At 56.1% G+C, this 25,672-nt stretch overlaps 3 protein-coding genes and 2 long non-coding RNA genes across 5 annotated transcripts in view; 2 read left to right on the top strand and 3 right to left on the bottom strand.

The window, feature by feature from the left end:
* WDR62 (WD repeat domain 62) overlaps positions 1 to 19,031 on the top strand; it is a 34,181-nt gene extending 15,150 nt beyond the window's left edge. The window contains exons 11-32 of the mRNA XM_045532249.1: positions 759 to 937; positions 2,290 to 2,381; positions 3,648 to 3,773; positions 6,278 to 6,345; positions 6,428 to 6,549; positions 7,399 to 7,474; positions 8,567 to 8,678; positions 8,762 to 8,825; positions 9,450 to 9,572; positions 10,624 to 10,757; positions 12,848 to 12,900; positions 13,614 to 13,832; positions 14,802 to 14,926; positions 15,270 to 15,373; positions 15,720 to 15,830; positions 16,162 to 16,296; positions 16,584 to 16,698; positions 16,831 to 16,990; positions 17,041 to 17,056; positions 17,189 to 17,893; positions 18,434 to 18,591; positions 18,685 to 19,031. Coding sequence (XP_045388205.1) covers positions 759 to 937; positions 2,290 to 2,381; positions 3,648 to 3,773; positions 6,278 to 6,345; positions 6,428 to 6,549; positions 7,399 to 7,474; positions 8,567 to 8,678; positions 8,762 to 8,825; positions 9,450 to 9,572; positions 10,624 to 10,757; positions 12,848 to 12,900; positions 13,614 to 13,832; positions 14,802 to 14,926; positions 15,270 to 15,373; positions 15,720 to 15,830; positions 16,162 to 16,296; positions 16,584 to 16,698; positions 16,831 to 16,990; positions 17,041 to 17,056; positions 17,189 to 17,893; positions 18,434 to 18,591; positions 18,685 to 18,948 — 3,261 coding nt within the window. The 3' untranslated portion in view covers positions 18,949 to 19,031. The remainder of the gene's footprint in view (positions 1 to 758; positions 938 to 2,289; positions 2,382 to 3,647; positions 3,774 to 6,277; positions 6,346 to 6,427; positions 6,550 to 7,398; positions 7,475 to 8,566; positions 8,679 to 8,761; positions 8,826 to 9,449; positions 9,573 to 10,623; positions 10,758 to 12,847; positions 12,901 to 13,613; positions 13,833 to 14,801; positions 14,927 to 15,269; positions 15,374 to 15,719; positions 15,831 to 16,161; positions 16,297 to 16,583; positions 16,699 to 16,830; positions 16,991 to 17,040; positions 17,057 to 17,188; positions 17,894 to 18,433; positions 18,592 to 18,684) is intronic.
* On the bottom strand, positions 16,109 to 17,582 carry LOC123624440. The gene is made up of 3 exons (XR_006730131.1): positions 16,999 to 17,582; positions 16,405 to 16,459; positions 16,109 to 16,162 (listed from the first exon to the last, which is right to left on the bottom strand). It is a non-coding gene; the product is annotated as an uncharacterized LOC123624440 (long non-coding RNA).
* A 1,236-nt stretch (positions 19,032 to 20,267) lies between the features above and the next one.
* LOC123624438 lies at positions 20,268 to 22,083 on the bottom strand. Its single transcript, XR_006730130.1, has 3 exons — positions 21,968 to 22,083; positions 20,434 to 20,533; positions 20,268 to 20,351 (listed from the first exon to the last, which is right to left on the bottom strand). It is a non-coding gene; the product is annotated as an uncharacterized LOC123624438 (long non-coding RNA).
* Positions 22,053 to 24,219, top strand: OVOL3 (ovo like zinc finger 3). The gene is given in 4 exon segments (XM_045532247.1): positions 22,053 to 22,202; positions 22,204 to 22,284; positions 23,259 to 23,460; positions 23,957 to 24,219. Coding segments are annotated over 4 exon segments (642 nt in total). The 3' UTR covers positions 24,166 to 24,219.
* On the bottom strand, positions 24,218 to 25,670 carry POLR2I (RNA polymerase II subunit I). Its single transcript, XM_045532248.1, has 6 exons — positions 25,280 to 25,670; positions 25,148 to 25,202; positions 24,871 to 24,944; positions 24,708 to 24,782; positions 24,550 to 24,601; positions 24,218 to 24,320 (listed from the first exon to the last, which is right to left on the bottom strand). The coding sequence occupies exons 1-6, from the start codon at positions 25,336 to 25,338 to the stop codon at positions 24,258 to 24,260; spliced, it is 378 nt and encodes a 125-aa protein (XP_045388204.1). The 5' UTR covers positions 25,339 to 25,670; the 3' UTR covers positions 24,218 to 24,257.
* Positions 25,671 to 25,672: the final 2 nt, after the last annotated feature.

Raw genomic sequence — 25,672 nt, 5'->3', positions numbered from 1 at the left:
CTTCCTGAAAAAGAGATAACTAAGCTGAGATATGGAGGATTGGGAGGAGTAAAGGGGGGGTGGGGAGAGGGTTCCACACTTAGGGAATAGCCTGGGCAGACGTGCTGACCGGGGAAAGAGCTTGGTGAGTTGGAAAATCTGAAAGGGGTCAGTGTGGCTGGAACAAAAAGGGCCCTTGATGCAGGATTGTGTGGCAGGTGCTCCACAGGTGTCCCTTTATTACTCTCCGCACCCCAACCCAATGCCACTATCTTCTCTTCTGCACCTGTGACATACGTGCTATATTTGGCTGCACACAATAGAAAAACTCAATACAAGAGATAAAAGTTTGGTTTTCTTACTCATAGAAGTAGTCTGGTGGTAACCAGTCCAGGCTGTTTTGGCAGCTGCAACTAGCCCAAGGGCCTTCTAGCTCATTACTCTGTCATTTGAGGGAGTGGCCGTTGTCCTCATGACCCATTATGGCTGCTGGAGCTCCAGCTATAATATCCGAGTTCCAGGCAGCAGGATGGAGAAAAGACAGCAGAAGAGTGTTGGCTTGCTTTACATCTCAATGCCCAGAATTTATTCACATACCCCCATCTAACTGCAAGGGAGGTGGGGAAACATAGTTATTGTTCTGATTGGTGAAATTCCTAGCTCAAAATTGGAGTTGTGTTACTGATGAAGAAAGGGAGACTGGCAATGGAGAGGCACAGAACTTCAGAGGTGCTTCTGAGATCCTCACGGCACTGACCTCAGCCCTCTCCTTCCTGCAGACCCTGCTGAAGGTAGTGTATGTGGAGAATGACATCCAGCACCTGCAGGACACGTCACACTTTCCAGACCGGGGGAGCGAGAATGTGACGTCCATGGACGTGAAAGCCGGGGTTCGAGTCATGCAGGTCAGTCCTGACGGCCAGCATTTGGCTTCAGGCGACCGAAGTGGAAATCTGAGGCAAGTGTGCCCTGGTGGGGTCTAGTGTAGACCTCCCAGCTCCGGCTTGGGCTCTCAGGGTGGTAGGGAGGAGCCCTGACCATGGTACCTCTGGCTGCCCATCGGGAATGAGGGATGTGAGTAGCAATCCAGTAACCAGCCGTCCCTGGGAACTAAAGCTGAGAAGGGGCTTCCAGAAGGGCTGAGATCAGGGTAAGTGCTGAGAGCCTAGCAGCCGGGCATGCGCACTTGCCCTCCGGAGCAGACAGGCAAACTCATACGACTCTGGGAGAGAGTGGCACTTTCACCAGCCACATGGTGCCAATGCTGAACTGTCACTGAAGATGCCAGCTGGGGGAGGGTCCCAGTGGCTGTGGGAGAGGAGCCCGGAGAGTGGGACATGTGAGGGCTCAGGCTGCTTTCCCCCTGTAGAGGTTTTTCAAGATGTCATCAGCCCAATAAGTGCTGACAGAACATAAGCTTGTCACAGGGCAAGATTTGAGAGGACAAATGACGGCTGTGACCACCGGGGTTTTGGAGCTGTTGGGGGTGGAAGAGAGCGAGGGAAATGGAAAGCATGTGCCCCATAGAGGGGTGGCCACCACGCAGCACCACGACAGGCTCCAAGCTGTCCTATCTTTCCGCCGTCCAAGGAGAGCAGAAAGCACAGATTTTTTTCTGTGAAATTCTGTAATTTAAGAAAAAGAAAAAAACAAATTCTATGATTTTTAAATATTGGCAACTGTGTTTTGATATCGGTCACTGCATGAGGCCAGCTTACTGTGTCAGTGCTGACACTAACGTGGGTGTGGCACTCCTCCCCGTGCCAGGTGCTGGCCTGAGCACTGTATCCTCTGGTGCCAGTGCTGGTTTTAGCTCCATTTTTCAAATGGGTTAACTGAGACAAGAGAGGCCAAGCGTCTGGGCTAAGATCACAGGGGTCGAGTAGAGGAGCTGTGATGACCTGTTGACTGATTTCATTTGAAGAGAATGAGGAAGATCTAGATTTGAGACTCTAAGAATGAGAGACCAGAATCAAATGTTCTCATCCATAGGTCCTATCCTTGACTGTGGCCTCTGACCCCTGTCCCCTGCCCCACCCCCAAAGGACTGTCCTAGATCCCTGGGGGTATGTTCTGGCCCATGGAAGGGGCTGGTGCCTGCTGAGGTGCTCCCTGGCTCGACGCTGCTCCCTGTAGGATGTCAGGTTTCTAGGTGAGAAGATGCGGTTGTGCATCTCTAAGCTGGCTGGCCGTGATAAGGGGGTTCCCGTATTGCCTGCGTGGCTGTTCTGACCTTTCCTGGCAGTGGCAGAGCTGGGCTGGGCCGTGGGGACTCTGGGCAGGGGATAGCGGGCAGTGTGTGTCTCCCAGGATCCACGAGCTGCACTTCATGGATGAGCTGGTCAAGGTGGAGGCCCACGATGCTGAGGTGCTGTGCCTGGAGTACTCTAAGCCTGAGACAGGTGAGCCCATGGCGTGTGGTGGGGGGGTTGGCAAGGGGATGCCCCCCTGGCAGAGCCACAGAAAGGGGTAGTTGGTGTCTGATGGGACTGTGGATGACAGCTGTGAGTCTTGAAATGTATGTTTCTCGATATCACATCCTCTTTCCATTCCTCTGTGTGTGTGTGTATGTGTGTGTGTACATACACATACTTACACGTACACAGTAAAATAATGCCTAAGAGTACATTGCAGGCATGATACTCCTTCACCCCAAATGCTTCCATGAGCATTTCCTAGAAACAAGGACATCCATGTACATGACCACAGTACACTTATCAAATCTGGGGACTTGACTATACTGTCATCTGTGGTTCCTATTGGAATTTTGCTAGTTGTTGCAATGTTGTCCTTTACAGCACCTTTGTTTTCCTAGTCCAGGTTCACGCTTTAGTTGTGTTATGGCTTTTTTGTTTACTTCATTCTAGAATATTTCCACAGTCTTAATTTGTCTTTTTGACTTTGGCTTTCTGCAGAGAACGGGCCAGTCATTTTGTAGAATCACTTTCAGTTTGGGTTTGTCTGTTTTCCTTGTGATCTGATTCAGATGATACATTTTTAGCAGGAATATAATGGAGGTGGAATTACGTCCTGATTTGTTACACGATGACTTTCCCCATGCTCTTCTTTCACTCTTCCATTCCTCATGCCCTCTGCCCCACCAAATTTTCTTTAAATCTCTCTTCACCTGGTACATCCTTCCTGAGCTCCCCTCTGCCTGCGGTTGTGTTGTTAGGCCTTGGACATACCAGGTGACCACAGTAGGTGCCATCTGAAGGGGCCAGTAGGGAAAGCCAGGAACAAAAGGAAGCGTGGCAGCCGGTGGTCAACAGGGTCTGCACAAGGCCCAGGTAGCCAGAGCTCAGAGGGTGAGGAGGCCATGATTTCGGATGAAGCCGAGAGGTTGCCAGGGCCTGACATGGCTTGCTGAGGAGTTAGACTCAGCAGGAAGGGGCACTGGGGTCTGCTAGAAGGTCTGCAGTGGGCATGCACGGAGAAGCATCCGTGCGTATGTCAAGATTCGTCCTCCCCAAACTGCTCGTGAGGGATGTGAAATGCCAGGGTTTGGGGGGCTCTGCGAAGACCACACAGAGCTAAGGGATTGACTTTCGCTGGGTTTAGGGCAAGCTGGATACAGTTTTAAAACCAAAGACCCCTTCTCCATGGATGGGACAGCTCAGTCACACTGCAGGCTTCCAGGAACCCAGGCCCATCCTCTCCACTCACAGGGCTGACCTTGCTGGCCTCGGCCAGTCGGGACCGGCTGATCCACGTGCTGAATGTGGAGAAGAACTACAACCTGGAGCAGACCCTGGACGACCACTCCTCCTCCATCACGGCCATCAAGTTTGCTGGTGAGCCCCTTTCTTCCCACCCCTGTGCCTCAGCAGATGGGTGCCTTTGCTTGCAAGTAACTGCAAAAACTCCCTCCAGCTTAGACAGAAAAGGGAGAAGCAAACTCTGGATTTAGGCACGGCTAGGTCCAAAGGTTGAAGGTTGAATCTTTTAAAATTTTCAGCGTTCTCTCTCTCTCACTCACCCTCAGCTTCGCCTTTTTCTCTTATAGCAGGATCTTGGTTGCCATTGTGCCCCTGGAAAGAGCTTTTCCCTCTTCCTGTCGGTTTTGGCAGAAATTGGGGGCTGACTTGCCTTGTCCTGACTTGAAGCAGTTATTGGTGCCAGGGTTTTGGAGTGTTCTCTTGAGCCAGTTCTGACTGATATGTCCCCTATCCACACCTTTCTCCGCCCCCTGATCCAGGAGGACGGGCATTAGGAGAGTGCTGGTCCCCAAAAGGAAATCAGGGTGCTGATCTGGAGAGGGCAGGCTGGTAGCCTTGGCAGGAAAATAGGTGATATCAAGGATTGTTGGAGGCTACTTCTGTGCCGGGCAGTGACCCTCGCGCCATGCGAACTGGACACGGGCTCCTCCCAGCAGTCAGCCCCTTCATCCCCCATTTCACAGCCAGAGCCGCGCGGCCGGTCAGTGCAGAGCCGAGGTCTTGCCTAAGGCCGTCCTCCGAATCCCACGCGCAACTGGAAAATGGAGGGGATTCCTACAAGGCTGGAAAGAGTCAGTGTGGAAGTAGATCCCTGGTCCTACGGGATTCCAGGGGGAGGGGAGGCAGGCCTGTGGGGGTTAGCTGATCAAAACCCAAGAACATGTTCAGACTGTATTCAAGAAGAATCTTTTCATAGAGAGAATACATTCGTTGACTCTACGTTCCTATGAAGAGTTTTGGTTTTGTGAGTGAGAATGTTATTTATGTCCCCTGGTCTTCCCCACTTTCTGCCCTGCCTCTCTCCAGCTGAGGTGGTGGGAGCTGGGCAGAGACAAGTGAACAACGTTTGATATGTTTTGTTGAAGACCTAGCAAAAGCTGGTCAACTAAAACTTCTCAAACATCTTTAAAAACTGTTCAAACTCTCCCATTCCACGGGATACGGGCAGTTGGAGTAACTCAGTAAATCTGACAGTCTGGCTAGCAGTGACCTTGCCTTTCACGAATGGTCTCGATCCAGGAGCGGTAATGACTAGCCCTCGTCCTTAGGGCCACCTTCTGAAGAGGGTGAAGCCTTCGCTAGAGTCCCCGGCCAGACTGAGAGGATGCAGGTCCTGAGCCAGGCTCCTGGTGCCCTGCCTGGCTGGGCTGGCTCACCCAGGGGCTACGCTCAAAACCTTGGCCCCTTAGTTTAAACCCGGCACTGGCTGGTCAGAACCCGTCGGATGCTACCCTGTTCAAGTGGGAGTCAGTATTTTAACCCTTCTCTGTGAAATATATATCCAGCGAGTGAATACAGGATCTGTGTAGTTTACAGATCTGAACAGCCACATCAAGGTCATACTTGGTAGCTACGAACCATGGCGGATGCACATTGTTTATAGTGAGAGACTCTTCCGATTGCTTCTGGTCCTGATATTGCTAAATATCGTACTGATTCACTACCGCAGGTTAAGAAGCAGAACGTTACCAGTAGCTTGCAGGCCTTCTCCGGTCCCTCGCAGGTCACACTCCCTCCCCACACAGCGCTCACTGCCTTCTGTGAGCCACTGACTCCTGCTGAGTAACAGGACTCTCTCAAATGTCCTGTCACAGAGGAGCAGCATCCGTTATACCAAGACCCTAAGTCTTTTCTGTCTTTTTGTCCTCACCACAGCTTTTATTCTATTAAGAAATGGGAATAACAAAAGCAATAGTGTTTATAGTGCTTACCACAGGACAGCCCCTGTCATGGGCTTCACACCACTTCACGGGGCAGGGACTGTCATTAGGCCTGTTGCAAAGACAGGAAGCTGAAGCCCAGAGGGGAGTCCCAAGGTCAGAGCACAGTGTTTAACTGCTGTGACTCTGGCACCAGAGACTGCATGGGTCAGTCCTGGCCCTGTCCTCTCTGTGCGCCTTGGCACAAGGACTCTGAGCCCGTGTTCACATTCGTACGATGGGGTGGACGGCGAGCATTCTAGAAGATCAGGCACACGCTCGGGGCCTGGCCCACGGTTCCCCTGTGGATGTTCTGATTGTCCTTGATGGCATGAGCCTCCCAGCCTGTCTCCACCCATTCCTGCTGTATTCCTGCCTCCGCACTACTGCTCACGTCACCCATCTAAGTCCCAGATTGGATATGGTGTCCCTTCTGTGTCCCTGGCCTTGGCTTCCCTATATGCCCTGGTTCTACAGCTCCATCTGTGCCCCCTCACACACACAGCTCCCATCTGGACCCAGCACCCCCCGCACCTCCTCCAGGAAGCCCTCCTTGTTCCTAGTAAAGTTGGGGGATTGCCCTTGCAGTAGAGTTCCTGAGCTAGGGCCCCCCGACCATGCGGCCAGCCCTGCCTAATACATTCCCTCCTCCTCCCCCAGGCAACAGAGACATCCAGATGATCAGCTGTGGGGCCGACAAGAGCATCTACTTCCGCAGTGCCCAGCGAGTAGGGTGGGGTGGCCTCCTTGGGGGCTGGGGTGAGGGGGCTCATCAGGGGTGTCCTCTGAAGGTCCTGCCTGTCCTGCCAGGCCTCGGATGGACTGCACTTTGTCCGTACCCACCATGTAGCAGAGAAAACCACCTTGTATGACATGGACATTGACATCACCCAGAAGTACGTGGCCGTGGCCTGCCAGGACCGCAATGTGAGGTGAGGGGACAGCCCCGGGCCCTTAGCTGGCCCAGCTGGTCTCTGAGCAGGCCAGTATGGGACCTCGCCTGTCCTCTCCTAGGCTGGCTGCTTTCTTCCCCTGCTCATCTGCTCCCTGAGAAGCTGGGCGGGATGGAGGAACGCAGCAGATGTCTCTTAGAAGTGAGGCTCTCCCAGGCCTAGGCTCCAGCTTGGCAGAGAGCTTCCTTCTGGCCCTCCCCGGCCCATGTGGGGAGACTGAGAGACGTGGATGTGGGTCACAAACCCATTCATTCACCTGCGTTCCCTGAGCACCTAGCAGGGCTGGATGGTGCCGGGGTCACGGCAGTGGCCAGGGCAGCCCCAGGCCCTCCTTCACAGAGTTCTCAATCCAGTGGAGCGGACCAAAGAGTGACAGTGTAGAGTGGTCAGGGCTGGGATGGGGAGAGCCCAGAAGGTTGTCCCCAGGGGGTTGTGGGGGTCTTGGGAAGACACCTGACCCCTTGGGGATTAAGCAGGACTTGGTGGAGGAAGGGCCGTCTCAGCTGAGCCTGGGGAGGGTATGGAGGAGCGGGCAGAGAAGGCAGAGGGAGTGTGCACAGGGCAGAGCGGTGCAAGGAGTTCTCTGCCTCCCTCACTGGCTCCTTCTGATTGGGTGCCAAGCATCGAGCTATGTGGTGGGGGAGGCAGACGTTAACTCAGGTTGATGCACAGTCTCCCTCAGCGTGAGATGAGGTTTCAGTCCAGGCATCAGATGGGGACAAGAGGTAGCAGGGGACTTCCAGGGAGAAGGAGGGTGGCAGGAACCAGAGGGTAAGAGGGGGCAGGGTGGGCAGGGCCCTGATGGCCATGGTGTGCCCACCTCCCCAGAGTCTACAACACCGTGAATGGGAAGCAGAAGAAGTGCTACAAGGGCTCCCAGGGTGATGAAGGGTCCCTGCTGAAGGTGAGAAGTGGGGGCCCCTGGGGTGAAAACCTCATGCAGATACCCCCACACAGGGCCCCTGTCTGCCTGCTGCCCTAATGGGCCACCTGAGACCTGTGTCCCTGATGCTTAATCAGGATCACATGCTTGCCAGCACCCACTCAGGCCTGGTTAACCAAGGATGCTTGTGAGGGCGTGTGCGGAGGGTGGCCCTGACTGCCTTACCTTCTTTTTCTAAGAGACAAGGTCTTGCTCTGTTGCCCAGACTGGAGTGCAGTGGCGTTGTCATAGCTCACTGTAACCCCAAACTCTTGGGCTCGAGCAATCTTCCTGCCTCAGCCTCCCGAGTAGCTGGGACTACAGGCGTGAGCCACCACACCTGGCTATTTAATTTTTAGTTTTTGTAGAGACTGAGTCTCACTATGTTGCCCAGACTGGTCTTGAATTCCTAGCCTTAAGTGATTCTCCCTCGGCCTCCCAAAGTGCTGGGATTACAGGTGTGAGCCACCGCACCCAGCCTGCTTTACCTTTATTTACTAAGCCCTTGCCCAGGCGGGGGCATTTAAGTCGGTTCCCTTGAGAACTACAGGGTATAGTGGGCAGGATCAGGGAGGCATAGACTCCTCTCCTGGCTTGCCCCTGCCAGACATGTGTTGCTCAGGACAAGATGGGGACCTTCTCAGAGCCTCCTCTGGACTAGGAGAGTTGTGAGTTCAGGCTCCAGGGTCAGCCCCCAGCTCTGCCCAGGCTGCCTGTGTGACCTTGGGCAAGCATCACCTCTTGAGCCTGTTTCATCTTCTGTAAATTGCACAGAGAGACGGCTTCTGTCATAGGAGTGTTCTGTGGAAGACTTAAATTTGTACCCACACATGCTTGGCACAGGGCCTGGCTGCCATTGTTACTGTTGCAGTGGTGGTGAATTTGTTCTGCCATAAAATGGGATCAGCAGTTCCTGCCCTGCCAGGGTGCACGTTGTGAGGGTTCCTGGGATGATTCCGTGTGCCATGCGTCCAGCACGGACGGGGCCCGGTCAGCGAGGGCTGGGATGTTTGGCCCACAGCAAACAATAGGGGAGATGCAGTCTGAGTGACATGTGGGTCTCCTTCCTGGCAGGTCCATGTGGACCCCTCAGGCACCTTCCTGGCCACAAGCTGCTCTGACAAAAGCATCTCAGTGATTGACTTTTACTCGGGCGAGTGCATCGCCAAGATGTTTGGCCATTCAGGTGGGTGTGCTTGGACACCTGCCCTCCTGCCCACACAGCCTCTGACTCAGAAGGCAAGTGCAGCTTCTCTGATTTGTTTGCAGAAATCATCACCGGCATGAAATTCACCTATGACTGTCGTCACTTGATCACAGTCTCTGGAGACAGGTGGACAGGCCTGGAGGCTGCCCCTGGGTGGGCCTCCCTCTGGGAGGGGGTGGGACATATATAGCGGGGAGAGTAGGGGCTCAGACAACCACGGGCACTGTGCCCACAGCCCGCCTGTGGAGGGAGACTCCTGAGCTTGCCAGCTTACTCCCACCTTGGACAGTATGCACCTTGGCGTCACACCCAGCCCCGAGTTCAGATCCCACGTCATTTATTTTCTTGTCACCGTGAACAGGTCATTTCTCCTCTCTAAGTCTCAGTTTGTTCCTCTGTAAGAAAGATGACACCATCTACCTTGAAAATTCTATGATGAGCATTGAATCAGAATTCTTTGATATATTTATATATATAAACTAATTAGCACATGGTTGGTGCTCAAGGAAGGCCCTTTTGTCACTCCCTTGGTTTATCCCACTTCTGCACAGCCCTTCCTCGGGTCTTGAGGCAGCCAGAGCAGGCCCTGGCTTGCTGGGACGCCCTGACCCGGGCCCAGGGTGTAGATCTGACAAAGCCCAGAGCCCCTGCACTGAGCTGATCGGGAGGGTCTGGGGGCTGGAGCCCTGGCTGTGGCCGAGTGGCTCCCATGTTCACGTTTCCTCTCACATCTCTCTCTGGCCTCCGCAGCTGCGTGTTCATCTGGCACCTGGGCCCCGAGATCACCAACTGCATGAAGCAGCACTTGCTGGAGATCGACCAGCGGGAGCAGCAGCAGCGCACAAAGGACAGGAAGTGGAGCAGCCAGCCCAGGTCCTGGTGGCCCCCGCCATCTGTCTGTTCACCAGAGGGATGTCCCCTGCCCTGGGCCCCATGAGGAGTGATGTGATACTGGGAACATAGCCATGGCTGAGACAGCACCGGGCCCTGCCCGCAGTGCACAAGCAGCCTGGTGCAGGAGACAGACTTGGAATTCAAAGTTGCAGTCATATAAGTGGAGGGTTTTACACTGGGAAGGCAGAGAGCGTGGTGAGCCTCCGAGCACGCTGATGGGGAAGCGCCAGGGGGCTGAGGTGGGGAGGGGGTGGTCAGGGAAGGGTACAGTGGAGATGAGGTGTCCTCACTCTTTATATGGAAGCTGATCCTTCACTTATTTCTTTGAGTCCTCTCTATATATTTCTTTGAAGGCTTTATGCTGCAAAACCAGTTTTATTTGGAGTGAACTTGTGTTCTAGTTTTTGATTTTAGGTTTTGGTTTGGGGAGTTGCTCATTTTGAGTGGGAGGTTTTTGGTTTTCTCCCTCCTGCCTCTGGATGCGTCTCTGGCTGTGCCTCTCCGTCGTGAGGCTTTGCCTTGGCCTCCATGCAGACTCCCAGGGCCCCATGGGGACCAGGTGGACCGTGGGCCACCTGTCCTGAGGTGCTATTGGAGGAATCAGATCTAGGCACTGAGGGAGTGGGCAGATCCCTCTGGCTCTTGGTTCTGAGACTCACCCCGCACAAGGCTATGAGCAGAGTCCTGGCTACAGTGCCCCCCTCACATCAAGCACATTTGAGTTTCCTGTACACCAGAGGAGCCAAAAGCTCATTGCTACCACCTGAAGGGAACCCAGCAGCCCAGGACCACAGCCCCGCCGTCTGCTTTGCTTTCTGTCCCGTTGCTGTGGCCCTTGCACAGTTGTCTTATTTTCGAGCCCAGCCTTTGTTACCCCTCATTCATCGGGGTGATGTTTCTAGGGGAGGGGGCGTGTCAGGTGAAAGACCCAGCAGCATCTTGACCAGAAGCACAGGACCCGGCTCTAGGCAAGTCCCCACCACCCTATTTACCTGTGTCCTCTCCTTGCTGTCCTCATTCCTGGCTTTAGACAGGAGACATATGCATCCCTGCCCCGTGAGATTCACTCCCTGAGCCCTGGAGAGCAGACAGAGGATGAGCTGGAGGAAGAGTGTGAACCAGAAGAGTTGCCAAAGACGCCTTTCAGAGACAGCTTGGATCCAGGTAGGAAAGGGGCTGTTTGGAACTGTGTCAGCGTGAGGAAGTGGTGCTAGATTTTGCCTACTGCTTTGTTCTCAGGGCCTGGCACATACTGAAGCTCAATAATTATGTCAGCCAAGATTCTTTCAATGTTAACAGCAGCCAGACTGTCATTTAGCTGGAAAGGGAATTTTTTGGTTCATGTCACTGGAAGTTCAAGAGGATTGGCTTCAGGCATGGCTGGATCCAGGTAGTGAGGCGATGTTAAAGGGAAGAGATTTTTCTTTGCTTTTGGCTCTTCTTTTCTTCACGTTGGCTTCACTCTCGAGACTCTCCCTAACTAGAGGGAAAGATGCCCCTAGCAGCTTCAGGTTTTATAAAACTCTGTGGAGAAAGAGAACTCCTCTTTCCTGACAGCTCAAGCAAAGTCCCCGGGTTGTGGCGCAAGTTCCTGGTGTGAATCTTGTGCCCATTTCTGAGCCAGTCACTGTGAGTGTCCAGGCCTGCATCACTTGATCATTCCTGAGGGCAGAGGCTTTAGTCAGCTCCACTCGAACCACTTGACTAAAGGGGGAGTATCAGGGCGCCATTCCAGGGGGAAACAGGGTGCTGTTACCCAGAAGGCAGAACTGAGTCTGTTGTTCAGGCAAAAGGAACAGTAGTAGCTCAACAACTTTCTGAAAGACCAGGCTCTAAATTTCTGCCCCTCTGCACAGGCCCTTGTGGTTGCAAGAGGGCTGCTTAAGTTCCAGGCATCAGAGACACGTTGAAGAGGAGAGACCTTCTCTGCTGAGAATCTCCTCCAGAGAGGCAGCTGTCTCCCAGGAGCCACTAGCAGGCTGCCCTCAGGCTGACTGGCCAGGATGCCTCCAGCTACAGAGAGGCCGGGAACGGGGACCAGCACTTGGTGCTTTTAGGGTGGGTGAGGAGCTCTCCCCACAGGGGAAAAGTAGCTGGGGCTCACTGGTAGGCAACGGGAGGATTCGACCTTGGAAAATCAGACATTAACAGAGCGAGCTAGTTTTCCTTATTGCCACCTTCATGCCCAATCCAGTGTCCTCTCTGGGTTGGCCACTTTTATTAGCTTCATATGGGTTCTTTTTTTTTTTTTTTTTTTTTTTGGAGACAGAATCTCACTTTGTTGTCCGGGTTAGACTGAGTGCCGTGGTGTCAGCCTAGCTCACAGCAACCTCAAACTCCTGGGCTTAAGCGATCCTCCTGCCTCAGCCTCCAGAGTAGCTGGGACTACAGGCATGCGCCACCATGCCCAGCTAATTTTTTTTCCTCTATATTAGTTGTCCAGATAATTTTTATTTCTATCTTTAGTAGAGACGGGGTCTCGCTCAGGCTGGTCTCGAGCTCCTGACCTCGAGCGATCCACCCGCCTCGGCCTCCCAGAGGGCTAGGATTACAGGCGTGAGCCACCGCGCCCGGCCTTCATATGGGTTCTTACAGGCCTCTTCCTGAATGTTGGTGCGACTGTGCACGTAGGAAACACGTCATTCTATTTAGGCCCTTATATTATACTACAGACACTGTTCTGTACCTTTTTCCTCTCCAGAGTATCTCACCCACCTGTATGTCGGCGGGTACCAAGCAGAGGCCCCCCCCTCTTTTAACCGGCACCATAGTAGAGTTTTTTACCCCTCCAGGTGGGCATGTAAGTTTTTCCTAATTTTCACCATTGTTGTAAGTGAGGCTATTCTGGGCCTTCCTGGGCTTCCTCCTTGGGCACGTGTGAAAATTTCTACAGGACAGAGGCTGAGGAGTGGCACCATTGGGTCCTGGGGTTAGGACATATTTTATTTTAAAAGAGAACCCCAAAAGCTCTCCAAGTCCAGTTACTGCCCACCCAGCATTGCACTGGCCGCTTTGTTCCTGCACATGTTCTGGCCAGCAGTTGGTAGTGTTAAGCGCTTAATCTTGGTCAGTCCTTAGGAGTAAAGCATTGCGTCCCATTGTTTAGATTTGCATTTCCCTGACAGTTAGGTCGAGCATCTTTTGATCTGTCAGTCCTGTGTTCCTCTTTGGAGAACTGCGTGTGTCTGTGTGTGTGCGTCCCATTGCCTACTGGGTGTCTGTCCTCTTTTCACGGATTCCATGTGTCCCTCCAGATCCCCGGTGCCTGCTGACCAACGGCAAGCTGCCGCCTTGGGCAAAGCGGCTGGTGAGTCATCTAGGAGGGCGGACGCCTAGGGGCTGGCAAAGGAGGGCGCCCTCCCAGCTCTTCTTTCTTCTGGGGACCCCTTCCCTTTCCACGTCTCTCCTCTCCCTGGAGAACCTCTGTCATCCTTCCAGTCTCAGCCTAGACAGCCCTTCACTCCCGCAACACACGTGCCCTGTGCCAGGCACTGCTCTGGCTGTTGCAGACACAGCACCGAGCAAGACAGACAAAAACCTCCCCTTCACAGGCTCACTCGCCAGCGTGGGTGAGGGACAGTGTCCACGTTAACTCGCTGAATCACATAGTATGTCGGGAGCTGAAAAGTGCTGTGAAGGGAAATAAGGGGTGCTGGGGTGGCAATTTTAGGTAAACAGAAAGGACCTCACTGGGAAGATGATAGTTGAGCAGAATCAAAGTGAGTGAGACATGCACATATTGGGAAAGAATGTTCTAGGCAGAACAGTCTTCCGTGTTCAAATCCAGGAGGCAGGGTTGTGCTCAGCATGTTCAGGGAAGAGCAGGGAGGCTGCGGTGCCTGGTGTGGGCTGGATGAGAGCCAGAGTGGGGCGCAGAGAGGTAACAGAGATACGTATTGGGAAGCTGTTTCTGAACAGTGTGTAAAGCCCAGAGGCTGGATGAGGTCTGTGCAGTGTCCAGGGCCCTGTTGCAGTTGGTGAATGCTTACCTGGCTGCCTGACTGTCCCATATCCTTCCAGCTAGGAGACGAGGACGCGGCAGATGGCTCAGGCTTCCATGCCAAACGCAGCTACCAGCCACATGGCCGCTGGGCAGAGCGGGCTGGTCAGGAGCCCCTCAAGACCATCCTGGATGCCCGGGACCTAGATTGCTACTTTACCCCCATGAAGCCCGAAAGTCTGGAGGACTCAGTTCTGGACACAGTGGAGCCACAGAACCTGGCAGGCCTGCTGAGTGAGGTCCGTACTGCCCACTTGCCTGGCCTGCAGCCCCTGCACCACGACTGCCCACCCAGGACTTGGGCCCTAGTGCTCTGGTTTTGAAATAGGGCTGAGCCCCACTCCGTGGCTGCGGAGAGGGTTACGTGAGATGGTGAAGGGCAGGAGGGTGAGTCCTGGGCCTGGTGCACCGTGAGACTTCCCAGGGCAGACAGGGAAGTCACTGTCACTTGGGGGTTGAGAGCTCAGGCCCTAGAGCAGGCCTGTACCTGAGTGGGGGGACACTTGAGTAGATAAGAGCCTTGGTTTTACCCCTCCCTGACTGTGTGACTTGGAGTAGGAGGTTTGTCTCTCTGGGCTTGGGTTTTCCAAAAAGCCACCATAATGCTCCATGCTTCAGAGGACCTTTCCAGGAATGTAGCGGTAAGAACAGGGCCTGGGTCCTCAGAGGTCCCCAGCAGCTTTAGCTCTTAGTCTACTATTTTCCAAACACAATTCTTTTTTATCCTGTTACGATAAATTTTCTTCTTCCTTATGGTATAATATACATATAGTAATGTACACAGAGCTCGGGCATATAGCTTGATGAATTACCAGTGTAATTCATGTGCATCCACCACCCCGGTTATATATAGCGCACTTCCCACCTCCTAGAACAGCCGCTCGTTCCCCTCCCAGTCAGTGTCCCCAGCCAAGATAACCACTGCTCTGACCTCTCACCATGGATTGGTCTGCCTGTTTTTGAACTTTATGTAAATAGACTCCAAGAGGGTCGGGCCTCTTACCGTGTTTGGAGCCATACGCAGTCCTTATCTGTGAGGGGACTGACGATGTGGGGGGCACAGAATGAGCCCAGGGTGAGCAGAGCACTTGGCACAGGCCTGGCTCATGCGTCCGACGGTGAGAGCCGCCCACGTCGTCCCCGTCCCTCACAGTTGGCCCTGGGAGCCACGGCCACCCCAGCATGACTGTGTTCTCTTCACCCCTCAGTCGGAGAGTCCCCAGGGTGGCTGCAGCCACCCCTCCTTCCTGCCCCAGCAGAGGGAGTCACCTGAGGCCAGTGAGCTCATCATCTGCTCCCTGGAGGCAGAAGTGACAGTCACGGGGACAGACAGGTGGGTGTCCTTTGCACCAAGGGGAGCCTTAGAGGGAGAGAGGAGGCCCCAGATGATGGGGACACGTAAAGGACTGCTCTCCGCTTTCCCAGTGGGCCATGGGAGTGGGGACGGGTGAGGCCCAGATGGGGCAGGAGCCCAGCCCTGTGGCCTCAGAGGCAGCCTCGGTTTCCCTGGTTCCAGGTGGGGTGCAGGGGCTTCCTGGGGGAGGGGGCGTTTGGAGGAGGCAGGAGAGGCCGAGGCAGTCTCCCAGGAGGCGCAGGGCGTGGGTGCTCAGGGGCTCTGGGTGTTGACTCGCCAGCGTGAGTTACTCTCCGTCTCCCCACTCCCGCTGGCGCTGCAGCGAGTACTGCAAAAAGGAGGTAGAGGAAGGGCTTGGAGACCAGCACAGCGACTCCTACCTCAGGGTCTCCTCCATCAGCTCGAAGGATCAGAGCCCACCTGAGGGTGAGTGGGGCAGGCAGGGACCCTGTGACAGTCTGTTCATTCAGCCAGGCCCCTGTCTGAGCACTGAGGGTGACTTTGACTCAGTCCTCCTGAAGCTCAGAGTCTGTCGCAGCAGACAGATGTGGTCCCTGCCATTTCCTGAGGGTGCTGGAGCCCAGCTGTCCACCAGCTGAGAACCCAGCTCTGCCACCTCCTTGATGTGTAGCTTTGCTTCTCCATAAAAATTGGGGGTGGGTGCTGTCATCATCCCCGTTCTCCACACGGGAAGCTGGAGCCCAGAGAAGCGGAGCCACTTGCCCCACTCACCCAGAGAGCTCGGTCCTGACCCCACACCCTGCTCCTGCAGACTCAGGGGAGTCCGAGGCCGACTTGGAGTGCAGCTCTGCCACTGTGCACTCCTCCCCTCCACGACCTGACCCAGACTCGCGGTTTGCCATGGGGACGCCCCCCATGCCAGGTAAGCAGGGGCCACACATGCCAGCCAGGGCGTGGAGTAAAAGGCTTGTCTCTCTGGGCTTAGGTTTTCCAAAAAGTTGTCATCACAATCTCCTCTGCCTCAGTGGGCCTTTACCAGAATCTGTGCTGGCCTAGGGATGGCCACGATATATATTCATTGGCCCCACCTCAGCCCAGACTTGCCATGCACTGAGCCTCAGTCTCCTTGTCTGGAAGATGGAGAGTCTTCCTTCTCAGCCTGGTGGCAACAGGGTGTGCGATGGGCAAGTCCAGCTTTCTCCAGTGTCAGGTGGCGCCTGCCATGACTCACAATGTTGACGGCTTCTCTCTAGGCTGCCCAGGTACCACAGAAGAGTCGGCCCAGCCTGAGGGGCTGGGCATGTGCAGCAGCTCCCTGCCCCAGACTCCTGAGCAGGAGAAGTTCCTCCGCCACCACTTTGAGACGCTTACTGACAGCCACCCGGAAGGTAGGGCCCTGCCGCACCCTGAACCCTGCCTGGGCTGTCGGTGCAGTCTGGGCACAGTGTGGACACCTGGGGTGGGGCTGTCCCTGGCGGGCGGGGCTGGGAGCATACCTTTTCTCTTAAGGACTGAGCTGCGCAAGTCTCCCTGTCCCTGCTCCGGCTGCTCCTGGGTGCGAGTGTTGTTTGTTGTTGGGAATTTCTGGGGATCTGCCTGCTGCTCTGGGGGTCTGCCTGGGTCCACGGCTGGTTGGCTGCAAGGACTCTGAGGGCCCCTGGGCATCTTCCCCTAGAGCTCTTCCATGGCTCCCTGAGAGACATGAAGGTCTCCGAGGCCGAAGACTACTTCTTCAGTCCCCGACTGAGCATCTCAGCCCAGTTTCTCTCAAGCCTCCGGAAGACATCCAGGTAGGAGCTGGTAACCCCTCACCCCACCCGCCCGCTCTCCACACACTGCCACCCCCGGCGGGGCTGTGTCCCTCAGGCAGCCCAGGGCAGGCGGAGTGAGTATCCCGCTCCTGCCTGGCTTCCTCCCCGCAGGTTCCCCCACACCTTCCCTGCCCGGCTGCCCCAGCAGCTGGTGAAGTCTCCGGAGGTCAAGCCCACAGCCCAAAGGGGAAGCCAGCCCCGAGCAGAGCCCCTGAGAGCAGGTACTGGGACCACCTCCCTTGGGGCACAGGGCCAGGAGCCAGGAGGCCTTGTCCTCACTTCAGAGTGTGCTTGCCGGTCCTCTCTGGGGAGAAGGCTGAGGAGACCTGGCGGCCTGGTGCCCACTGAGCAAGTGCCCCCAGTCGCAGATGAACAGCCCTGGGTGCCCGGCTGAGCTGTGGCGTGTCTCTTCAGACCCTGCAGCCCGCTGGGTGGGCCCTGTGCACCGGCTCCACGGCTGGGCTGTGAGAGCCGTCTGCTTCCTTCACAGCTCCCTGCCTGACAGAACTGCCACCCTGTGTCCCTTCCTCTTCAGTGCTGCCCACAGACAGGAAGCCTCCGACACCCACATCGGCACCCACCCCAGGCCTGCCTCAGGGTATCCACGTCCCCTCCACCTGTTCTTACATGGAGGCCACTGCCAGCTCCCGTGCCAAGATGTCACGCAGCATCTCCCTTGGGGACAGTGAGGGCCCTGTCATGGCTGGGCTGGCCAGGCCCCTCCGAAGGCCATCGTCCATGGGGGAGCTGGCCTCCCTGGGCCAGGAGCTCCAGGCCATCACTACCACAGCGACACCCGGTTCGGGCAGTGAGGGCCAAGAGCCTGCCGTGCACTCCTGGGGCAACCATGATGCCCGTGCCAGCCTGAGACTGACCCTGTCAAGTGTGTGTGACAGGCTGCTATTGCCCCAACCCCCACTGGAGCCACCCACCACATGTGTCTGGTCCCAGGAACATGTGGACTCTCAGCCTAGTGTCACAGTCACAACAGCCAGCTTCCGAGCCCCCAGCCCCGTGGACGTGAGCACCCTGAGGCTCCACAGCTCTGCCTTTCTCCCAAGGCTCCTGGCCTGTGAACCCCTCGACCCTCCTGCCCACCCCAATAGCCCCCAGCTTCCAGAGGCCAGGCCTGGGGTCCCTGGTAGCACCGTCTCCCTCCTGGAGCACTCCCCTGGTGAGTACCACCCTTAGAGCAAAGCACTGTCCCCTAAGCTCAGCCTGTGTGCTAGTTGGCTGAGCTCCAAAGGTAGACACTTGACTCAGCCATAGGGACTGTGCCATTCATTCATTCATTCATTCACTTAATGAGCATTTTGTACCTGTTGGGATTTGTTCCAGGCTCTGGGGACATAGGACATGGTGGTAAGACAATAGAAAACTGACATCTTCATTGGGGGTGATACCCTGGCAAAATCTATAAGCAAAGTGACAAATGTGTCACGAGGTGACACGTGCTAGGGAGAGAAATCAGAGAAGGGGGTTAGGGAATGAGAAGGGGTTCAGTGGTTGCAGTTCTGAACAGGATGATGGGAAGAGGCTTCAGGGAGAAGGCTGCGTCTGAGCAGAGACCTGCAGGAGGGGAGGAGGGAGCCTGGGGACTGAGCAGGTATTCCAGACACGGCGACAGTACCTGGACTCGGCCCAGACGCCCTGGCCTCCTTCCCACCAGCTGGGAAGTAGCTGCGTCTTGCTCATTGCCTCCTCTCTACCCCAGATGCGCTGAGTCTGTGCCGGGGCAGCTCTGGGTGCTGGGACGAGCCCGGGGTGCCAGCTGAGGTCCTGCCCCCAGCTCCCCTTGAGCTGAGCAGTGTAGGGAACATCTTGCACAGGCTGCAGACTGCCTTCCAAGAAGCCCTTGACCTTTACCATGTGGTAAGCCAAGCCCAAGGGGCAGGGGAAAGGGTCGAGGGGCTCTTTGGGCTGCCTGGCCCAGGTGGCCCATGACAAGGTCGGCATCCCTTGCAGTTGGTCTCCCGTGACCAGGTGGACGCTGAGCAGCAGCAGGCACAGACTGAGCTGGCCTCCACCTTCCTTTGGATCCACAGCCAGCTGGAGGCCAGCGACTGGCTGATCGGGACTGATGTGGCCCCAGCCCAGGGCCTGCCCGGCCCTGGGCCCCCCTCCCCACCTGCACTGTGCCCCCTGGCCAGCCCAGACCTGCACGCCCTGCTGGAACACTACTCGGAGCTGCTGGTGCAAGCCGTGCGGAGGAAGGCGCGGAGGGACTGAGGGCCAGGAGCCCTCGTCACCACAGCTCTGCTGCCTCTGAGGAAATAGGTATTTTAAGCAAATAAATTGACAGTTTGCAGAAATTGTTCCTGGAGCCTATCTGGGCCCATCTACAAAGCCCTCTTCAGGTGGATGCCGGGGGAGGGCAGAGAGTGTCACTCAGAGGACAGCCCGGGGGGGCTTGCGTTGGCCACAGTGGCAGGCCCTGTTCCCAGATTCTGTCAATGGGCAACATGGGACCAGCATTCCCCAAAAATTTGAGAACTGCAATGATGACAACCCGAGGGCCAGGCCTCCCGCATTGCCTACTCCCAGCCCACTGAGCTGCTGTAGCGGCATCATGTGTGGTCCTTGCCCAGTGGGGCCAGCTGTACCCCAGGGAGGGGCCAGCCCTTCTTCCATGTCCCCTGCTGATGCCTGAGACCCCACTGGAGCTGCTGTGATCACCATGTGCCCAGCTTTACTCACCAGTCCATGTTTTGCCACATCACTGGTTCACGGCCCTTGGGCCAGGCCCACACTGGATCCTACAAGGTCCAGGCTGTTGCTGTCCCCATCTGCAACAGGAGAAACTGAGGAGAGACAAGCAGGCTCGCCCACTGGACAGTCCTGGCAGGCCCAGGCCACCCAGCAGCTGGAACCATAACTCCTTTCCCAGCAGGAGTTCTACATCCCAGGAGCTCCTAGCACTGGTCCTAGCTCCCCCGGGCAGCAGGCATCTAGACACGTGGTGTGTCTATTAAGAAGGCCATTCTCATGACCACAAATGCCCCCATCGTCCCAAGTCCCTACAAAAAGGCAGCCAGCAGGGGCAGGGCCCGTTCCTAAAGCACAGTCCCACCACACGGCCTCCTGGGGCTGTGAGTTCTTCCCCGCTGTTCAGTGGTCATGGCCCACCAGAAACAGGCTCAGAGTGATCCAGTTTCTTGCCCAGGGTCCCAGAGCTGAGACTCGAACCTAAGTTTGCCTGGTGGCAGAGCCGGACCCTTCAACATGAGAAGGCAGCTCTCTGCTGCCATAACGTGGCACACATCAGGACCAATCTTGCAGTTGTTCAAAAACCCTGCCAGCTCCCAGGTACCTGTCACTGTTCTGCACATTAGGGACAAAGTGAAGAACAGGTCAGGCAAAGCGTCTGCCCTCACGGCCATTCACCTTCTAGAGAGCAAAACAGACAACGCTTGGAGGGCGCCCTGCTGTCCCAGTGCTACTGCAGGCCAGATGGCATGGGAGCGTGGGTGATGCAGCCCACCCAGGCCACCTCCCAGGACACGGGCCAGTGTGGAACAGGACAGGGGTCTGGGGGCAAATGAAGATACCTGGCACCAGATTTCTGGTTTCAGCAACAACACAGGAACTGGTCGCCGCAGGAGGTACGGTGGTGGGCATGGACAGCTGGGCCCCTGAGAAGAAACAGAAAGTAGCTCTCCCAAACCCGTCTGTCAGCTCGTCCTCTACGACTTGCCCCCTGTACCCCACACATACCTTGGCCCCCCTGTAGCAGAATTCATCAGGACAGCTTCTAGGTACTGAGCTACCAGACCTGTGCCAGGCGCCCTAGTCAAGGCTGCAGGACATCCAGCAACTGCGAGACGGAGACACCACTTAAAACCCCACTTTACAGATGGGCCAGCTGAGACCCAGATGCTTGCTGCGCCATCACACCCGTCAAGACTTCCTAACCACATCCGCTTTTATGTCTGCCACAAGCCAGTCCCTATGCTAAGCATTCTCTCCATGGGTCTTCAACACCAACTAATAATAGGGAGACTCCTTAGTCCCACTTTCCAGGTGAAGAAACTGAGGCTTAGTGAGAATTGCCTTGCCCCAGGTCCTCCAGAAACGCAGCGGCACAGCTCGGCTGGCAGACCCTCCACACTGCCTCCCTTGCTGCCCCAAACGAATCAGTGCAGCCGACTCGCCACCAAGCCTTTCTGCAGACTGTTCCCTCAGCCTGCAATGAACACTGTCCCCCTCCGTCTGAAACCTCATCTTCCAGGGCTCACATGCGGGAGCCATGCTGCCCCGCAGGCTGGATCAGGAGCCTCTCCTGGGCCCCCAGAACCCCCTGGGTTCTCCCCATCACAGCTTGACTCACTCTGCCCGTGCGTCCCTCTCATAGTCCTGATCATTCTGGGCCGTCCCTGGTGTGTCTCATTCATGGATTTCTGTGTTCATTTGCACACAGGCCTGGCCTATGGCTGGAGCTCAGAAAATCGTTGGGTAAATAAATGGGAGAAAATAACCGCATGGGGAGTGTTCAAAATCCTTAACCCCTGGTGAAGAGTCAGACAATGACCACTGTAGAACAGAGCTTGGCGGGTGATTCACTAGGGTAGGGTCCGGGGAGCCCCGGCTGTGTCAGGTGCCCCCCCCCACGCCAACCCTCCCCCTTTAGTTTCCAGACTAGGGGAGAGAGGGGAGTGGTGTCCCACGCAGTCACTAGGTGCTGGATCATTAACAAACCAATATTTTAGTGCCCGCTACACCTGAACAGTGCTTCTGGCTGAACATTAGGCCTGGGCATCTGAGGATCTGAGAGGTGGAGGCTCCTGCCTGAGGACACACAGCCTGGATCCTCATTTTGCCCTTACCTGTCCTCCCTGCACCCTCTGGAGCAAGGCAATCAGTGGGGTCCTCCTGCCCTGTTTCCTCAGACAGCTGCTGAGATTTGAATAACCAAGCAGGCTGTTGGATGTCCTGTGGTGACTGATTTGCCTGGCAAACAGACCCTCAAGTCCTTTGCCCAGCTGGTACTACAGGAGACATTCAGCCCCCCTGGGGCCATGTTTCCTGTCCCCATCCCCCAGAGCTGCCTAGGCCCATCTTCCCTGGCTTGACCCTCCTTGGGGGTCCTAGTGTTTGCCCTGGAGGCTGGAGAGTTCCCTCAGGAACCGCTGGGAGAAGAGGGGGATGAATGGCAGGCTCCCAGGGCAGAGGTAACCGGAGCCAGCAGTCAGCTCAGCTGGGCCAGTCAGGAAATTTGCATGAATCTCCTGGCTTCCCCCTCCCTTCCCACCTGGGATAGTCGTTGGGGCTGAGTTCCGACAGCTGGCAGAGGAGGCAGCCTGTGTGCACAGAGCCATCTCACCATTCCTGAGGGGATGCCCCGTGCCTTCCTGGTCAGGAGTCGGCGTCCACAGCCACCCAACTGGGGCCACTTGCCTGACCAGCTCCGAGGAGATGCCTATATCCCAGGTGGGTCCCTCACTGGGCCTGGAGGTAAGGGGCAGGGGAGACACAAGGCATCATCATCGGCTTCTCTCCTCAGACTGCAGCAGCCTAGGGGGGCCACCAGCACACCAGCCTTCCAGCCTCAGGGACTCTTGGGCAGCGGTGAGTCTGCAGCTGGCCCACAAGCCCTGGCTCAGTTTCACCTGACTGTCCCTTACTACTCAGGCCCATTCGCACATGTCCCCCAGTCTCAGGACCTTTCCACACGCGGTTCTGCCTGCTGGGAATGCCCCTCCTTTCCTAGCAGGGAGCTCCGTTAGGTCTCATCTCTCTGTCCAGTGGGGCAGAACGGGACTCAGTCCAAGTGGATGATGACCACTTTATGCCAGAACATGGGACAAGGTGACAGGAGTGCAATGGGCGTGAGGGATATTGGAGCCTCTCGGAAGGGATATTTCAGCTGTGCATGCACTGGAAGGAAAGCACCAGCCAGAATGTAAATGTGCTTGAGATAATTTCAGTATTTATTGAGAGCCAGGCACTGTTGTAGGCACCAAGTATTTAGCAGGAGTTAAGACAAAAACTCCCACCCTTTATAGTGGTGGGAGCTGGGAGTACAGATCATAGAATTAGAAAAGGAGGACGGGCACAGTGGCCTCCTAGCACTCTGGGAGGCTGAGGCAGGAGGATCACTTGAGCTCAGAAGTTCGAGACCAGCCTGAGCAAGAGCAAAACCCTGCCTATTACTAAAAATAGAAAAAATTACCTGGGTATGGTGGTACATACCTGTAGTACCAGCTATTTGGGAGGCTGAGGTAGGAGGATTGCTTTAGCCCAGCAGTTTGAGGTTGCAGTGTCCTATCATGACACCACTGCACTCTCACCAGAGCAACAGAGCAAGACTCTGTTCCAAAAAAAAAAAGATTACATTGGAAGGTGGAGAATTATGAATGAGACAAAGAAGTAAGATTGACGGGCAGGGAGGGCCTTGGGGAGAGTGACATGCACACAGAGTAACCAGTCTCCAGCTTTCCTAGTTCTCCCTGGCTCTGGGGCAATCCGTAAATAACTTGTCTGCACAGTAACAAAGGGTGAGAAGGGTCCAGCCAGGACTAACTTCCGCATCCCTCTGGCAGCCCACACAGGGCACCCTGGCCTCTGCCCCAAGAGGCCAAGGGACACTTGGCTGCCCGCTTTGTCCCAAGGCCTTCCCGTTGCAGCGCATGCTGACGAGGCACCTCAAGTGCCACAGCCCAGCACGCCGCCACGTGTGCCGCTGTTGTGGCAAGGGCTTTCATGATGCCTTCGATCTCAAGCGCCACATGAGGACTCACACTGGTGAGCACTGGCAGGGACAGGGAGGGCTGCTGGGCCCCAGGCAGGGAAGAAACCCCAGAGAGGTACCAGAGTGTGGAGTTTCCAGTGTTTGTTTGCGTGCAGCAGGGACACAGCCAACCGGAGGCTTGAGACATAGGGTACCTCAGACCCCAGCAGGTAGCTGTAAGGTGGAACCAAGGTAGGGGCCTGCCAAGGGGAACAGAGTAAAGATGTGTGCTGGTTACAGGACTCAGGCCCCCAGATTGAAGGGCACAAAGGAATGCCTCCCTCCTTCTCCTCCAGGGGAAGGGACATCCTGGTGACAGAGGGTGGGAACACAGGTGTCTGCCTCATGTTTACACTGGACACAGGTAGATGATGGTGGGTCATAGGTGGAAGAGTCTGAAGAGCTTGGAATAGGAACGGGAAACGGTCCATGTTGGAAGGCAAGGTAAGAAGGCTTTAGTCCAGAGGTCATTACCCTCTCTGTCCCTCCCCCTCCACCACCTGTGTGCAGGGATCCGGCCATTCCGTTGCGGTGCGTGTGGGAAAGCATTTACGCAGCGCTGCTCCCTCGAAGCTCATCTCGCTAAGGTGCACGGGCAGCCAGCCAGCTACGCGTACCGTGAGCGCCGGGAGAAGCTGCACGTGTGCGAGGACTGCGGCTTCACCAGCTCCAGGCCTGACGCCTACGCACAGCACCGTGCCTTGCACCGCACCACCTGAGACAGTGTGCCAGCGTCCTCCCCACGAGGCAAATAAACGCAGGCAACTCATGTACAGAACCTGACATTTATTACACTTGGGGGAGAGGGGTGTCACTCAGTCCAGCGGTGGCCGCAGTGTGGAGCTGTGCAGACGTAGTACAAGCGCATGGCGTCCTGGCAGAAAGGGCACATGGTTGGGAAGGGTCTGTGCCCAGGGGAGGGTACAACATGGCACCCTCCACCCAGCAGTGCCTCACCCCAAACGAACAGACGAGAGAACTCTCCCAGTCGCTAAGGGTCCGGCTCTGGATTGCAGGAAGGGCAGAGTCACCCCAATACTGGTATCCCTGCTCCCCAGGAAGCGCCAAGCCCCAGATTCTCAAAAAGCAGTCATGCCACTCACCTCGGCCCGGGCACTGTGAGATTGGAAGAACACCGCCTCCTTGTGGCCGCACCTGAGGGGATGGTTCCATCACGCAGAGCTTGACACCCTTCCCTCCTCCCTTCTTCGCCCAGTGAGGATGAGCCACTTTCCCTCCCCAATACCAACTGCGCGCTCACTTCTGGCACGGGTGGTCCTCGGTCCGCGGCAGCGTGGGGTCCTGAGACACGTCCGCGATAATCTGGGTCAGCTCGCTGCAGGGGTAGTGGGGTGACTAATTATGCTCAGACCGGGCCTCCAAAGCCAACAGCCCCTCCCGCAAGCTCGGATCCCGCCACTCACTCCACTTCGTGCGTGATCTTGTTGACGTAGATGCAGCTGTTGTCGGCTTCCTGTTGGTAATCGCAATTCCGGCACTGCGAGGGGGCGAGTGTGGGGAAGGGGGTCACAGAGATGAAAACGGAAGCGATGACTCCGTGATGGAGTCTCGAAGTTAGTTCCCTCCGGGATGAACAAGGCAGGAGAGTCGGGTTCACTCAGCGGGTAGCTGGGGGCGAACAGGCAGCACGGGTTACGCAGGGTAGGGCGGGGCCACGTTGGGAACCGCGCTCGCGCTCACCGCGTAGAGCAGAATGCGGTTCTCCTTGTCTTCCTTGGGGTACAGCATGTTGTTACTGTGGGAAGGGGAGGTCAGAGATCAGTCCTGGAGCCACTCCTTGCTCCCCTTCCACACCTGCTCCCCGGGCCTCACCATTCCTGGCAGAATCGAATACCCACGAAGCCTGGCTCGTAGGTCCCGTCGGGCTCCATGGCGACGCTCAGCTCACCTAGCCTTCCGCGCTTGCTCCGCCGCGCTACGGGTCGCGGGAAGGGTCAGGCACAGTTGCTTCGCCCAAGAGGGGCGGAGCTGCACACACATGCCAGGTCCCGGCCGCCTTGTGCCAGGCTTTCTGCGCGCTGAGGTTTGGTTGATTGCTTGCCTCAATCTTTTGATGTCTTAAGGGCCTAGTTGCTTCCAATTTCCCGCCTCCCGTCCCCAGTTTACACAATAGTATGGATCTGGTCCAAGAGCCGGGGAAACAATGCCCAGCGTAATCTGCAAAGCTTTGCGCATAAGTGGAAGAAGCCATTGTTCTTTGCTTGG

Source organism: Lemur catta, chromosome 19 (assembly GCF_020740605.2).
Source record: "Lemur catta isolate mLemCat1 chromosome 19, mLemCat1.pri, whole genome shotgun sequence".
Taxonomy (NCBI): Eukaryota; Metazoa; Chordata; class Mammalia; order Primates; family Lemuridae; genus Lemur; species Lemur catta.
This window is presented reverse-complemented; position numbering and strand designations above follow the sequence as displayed.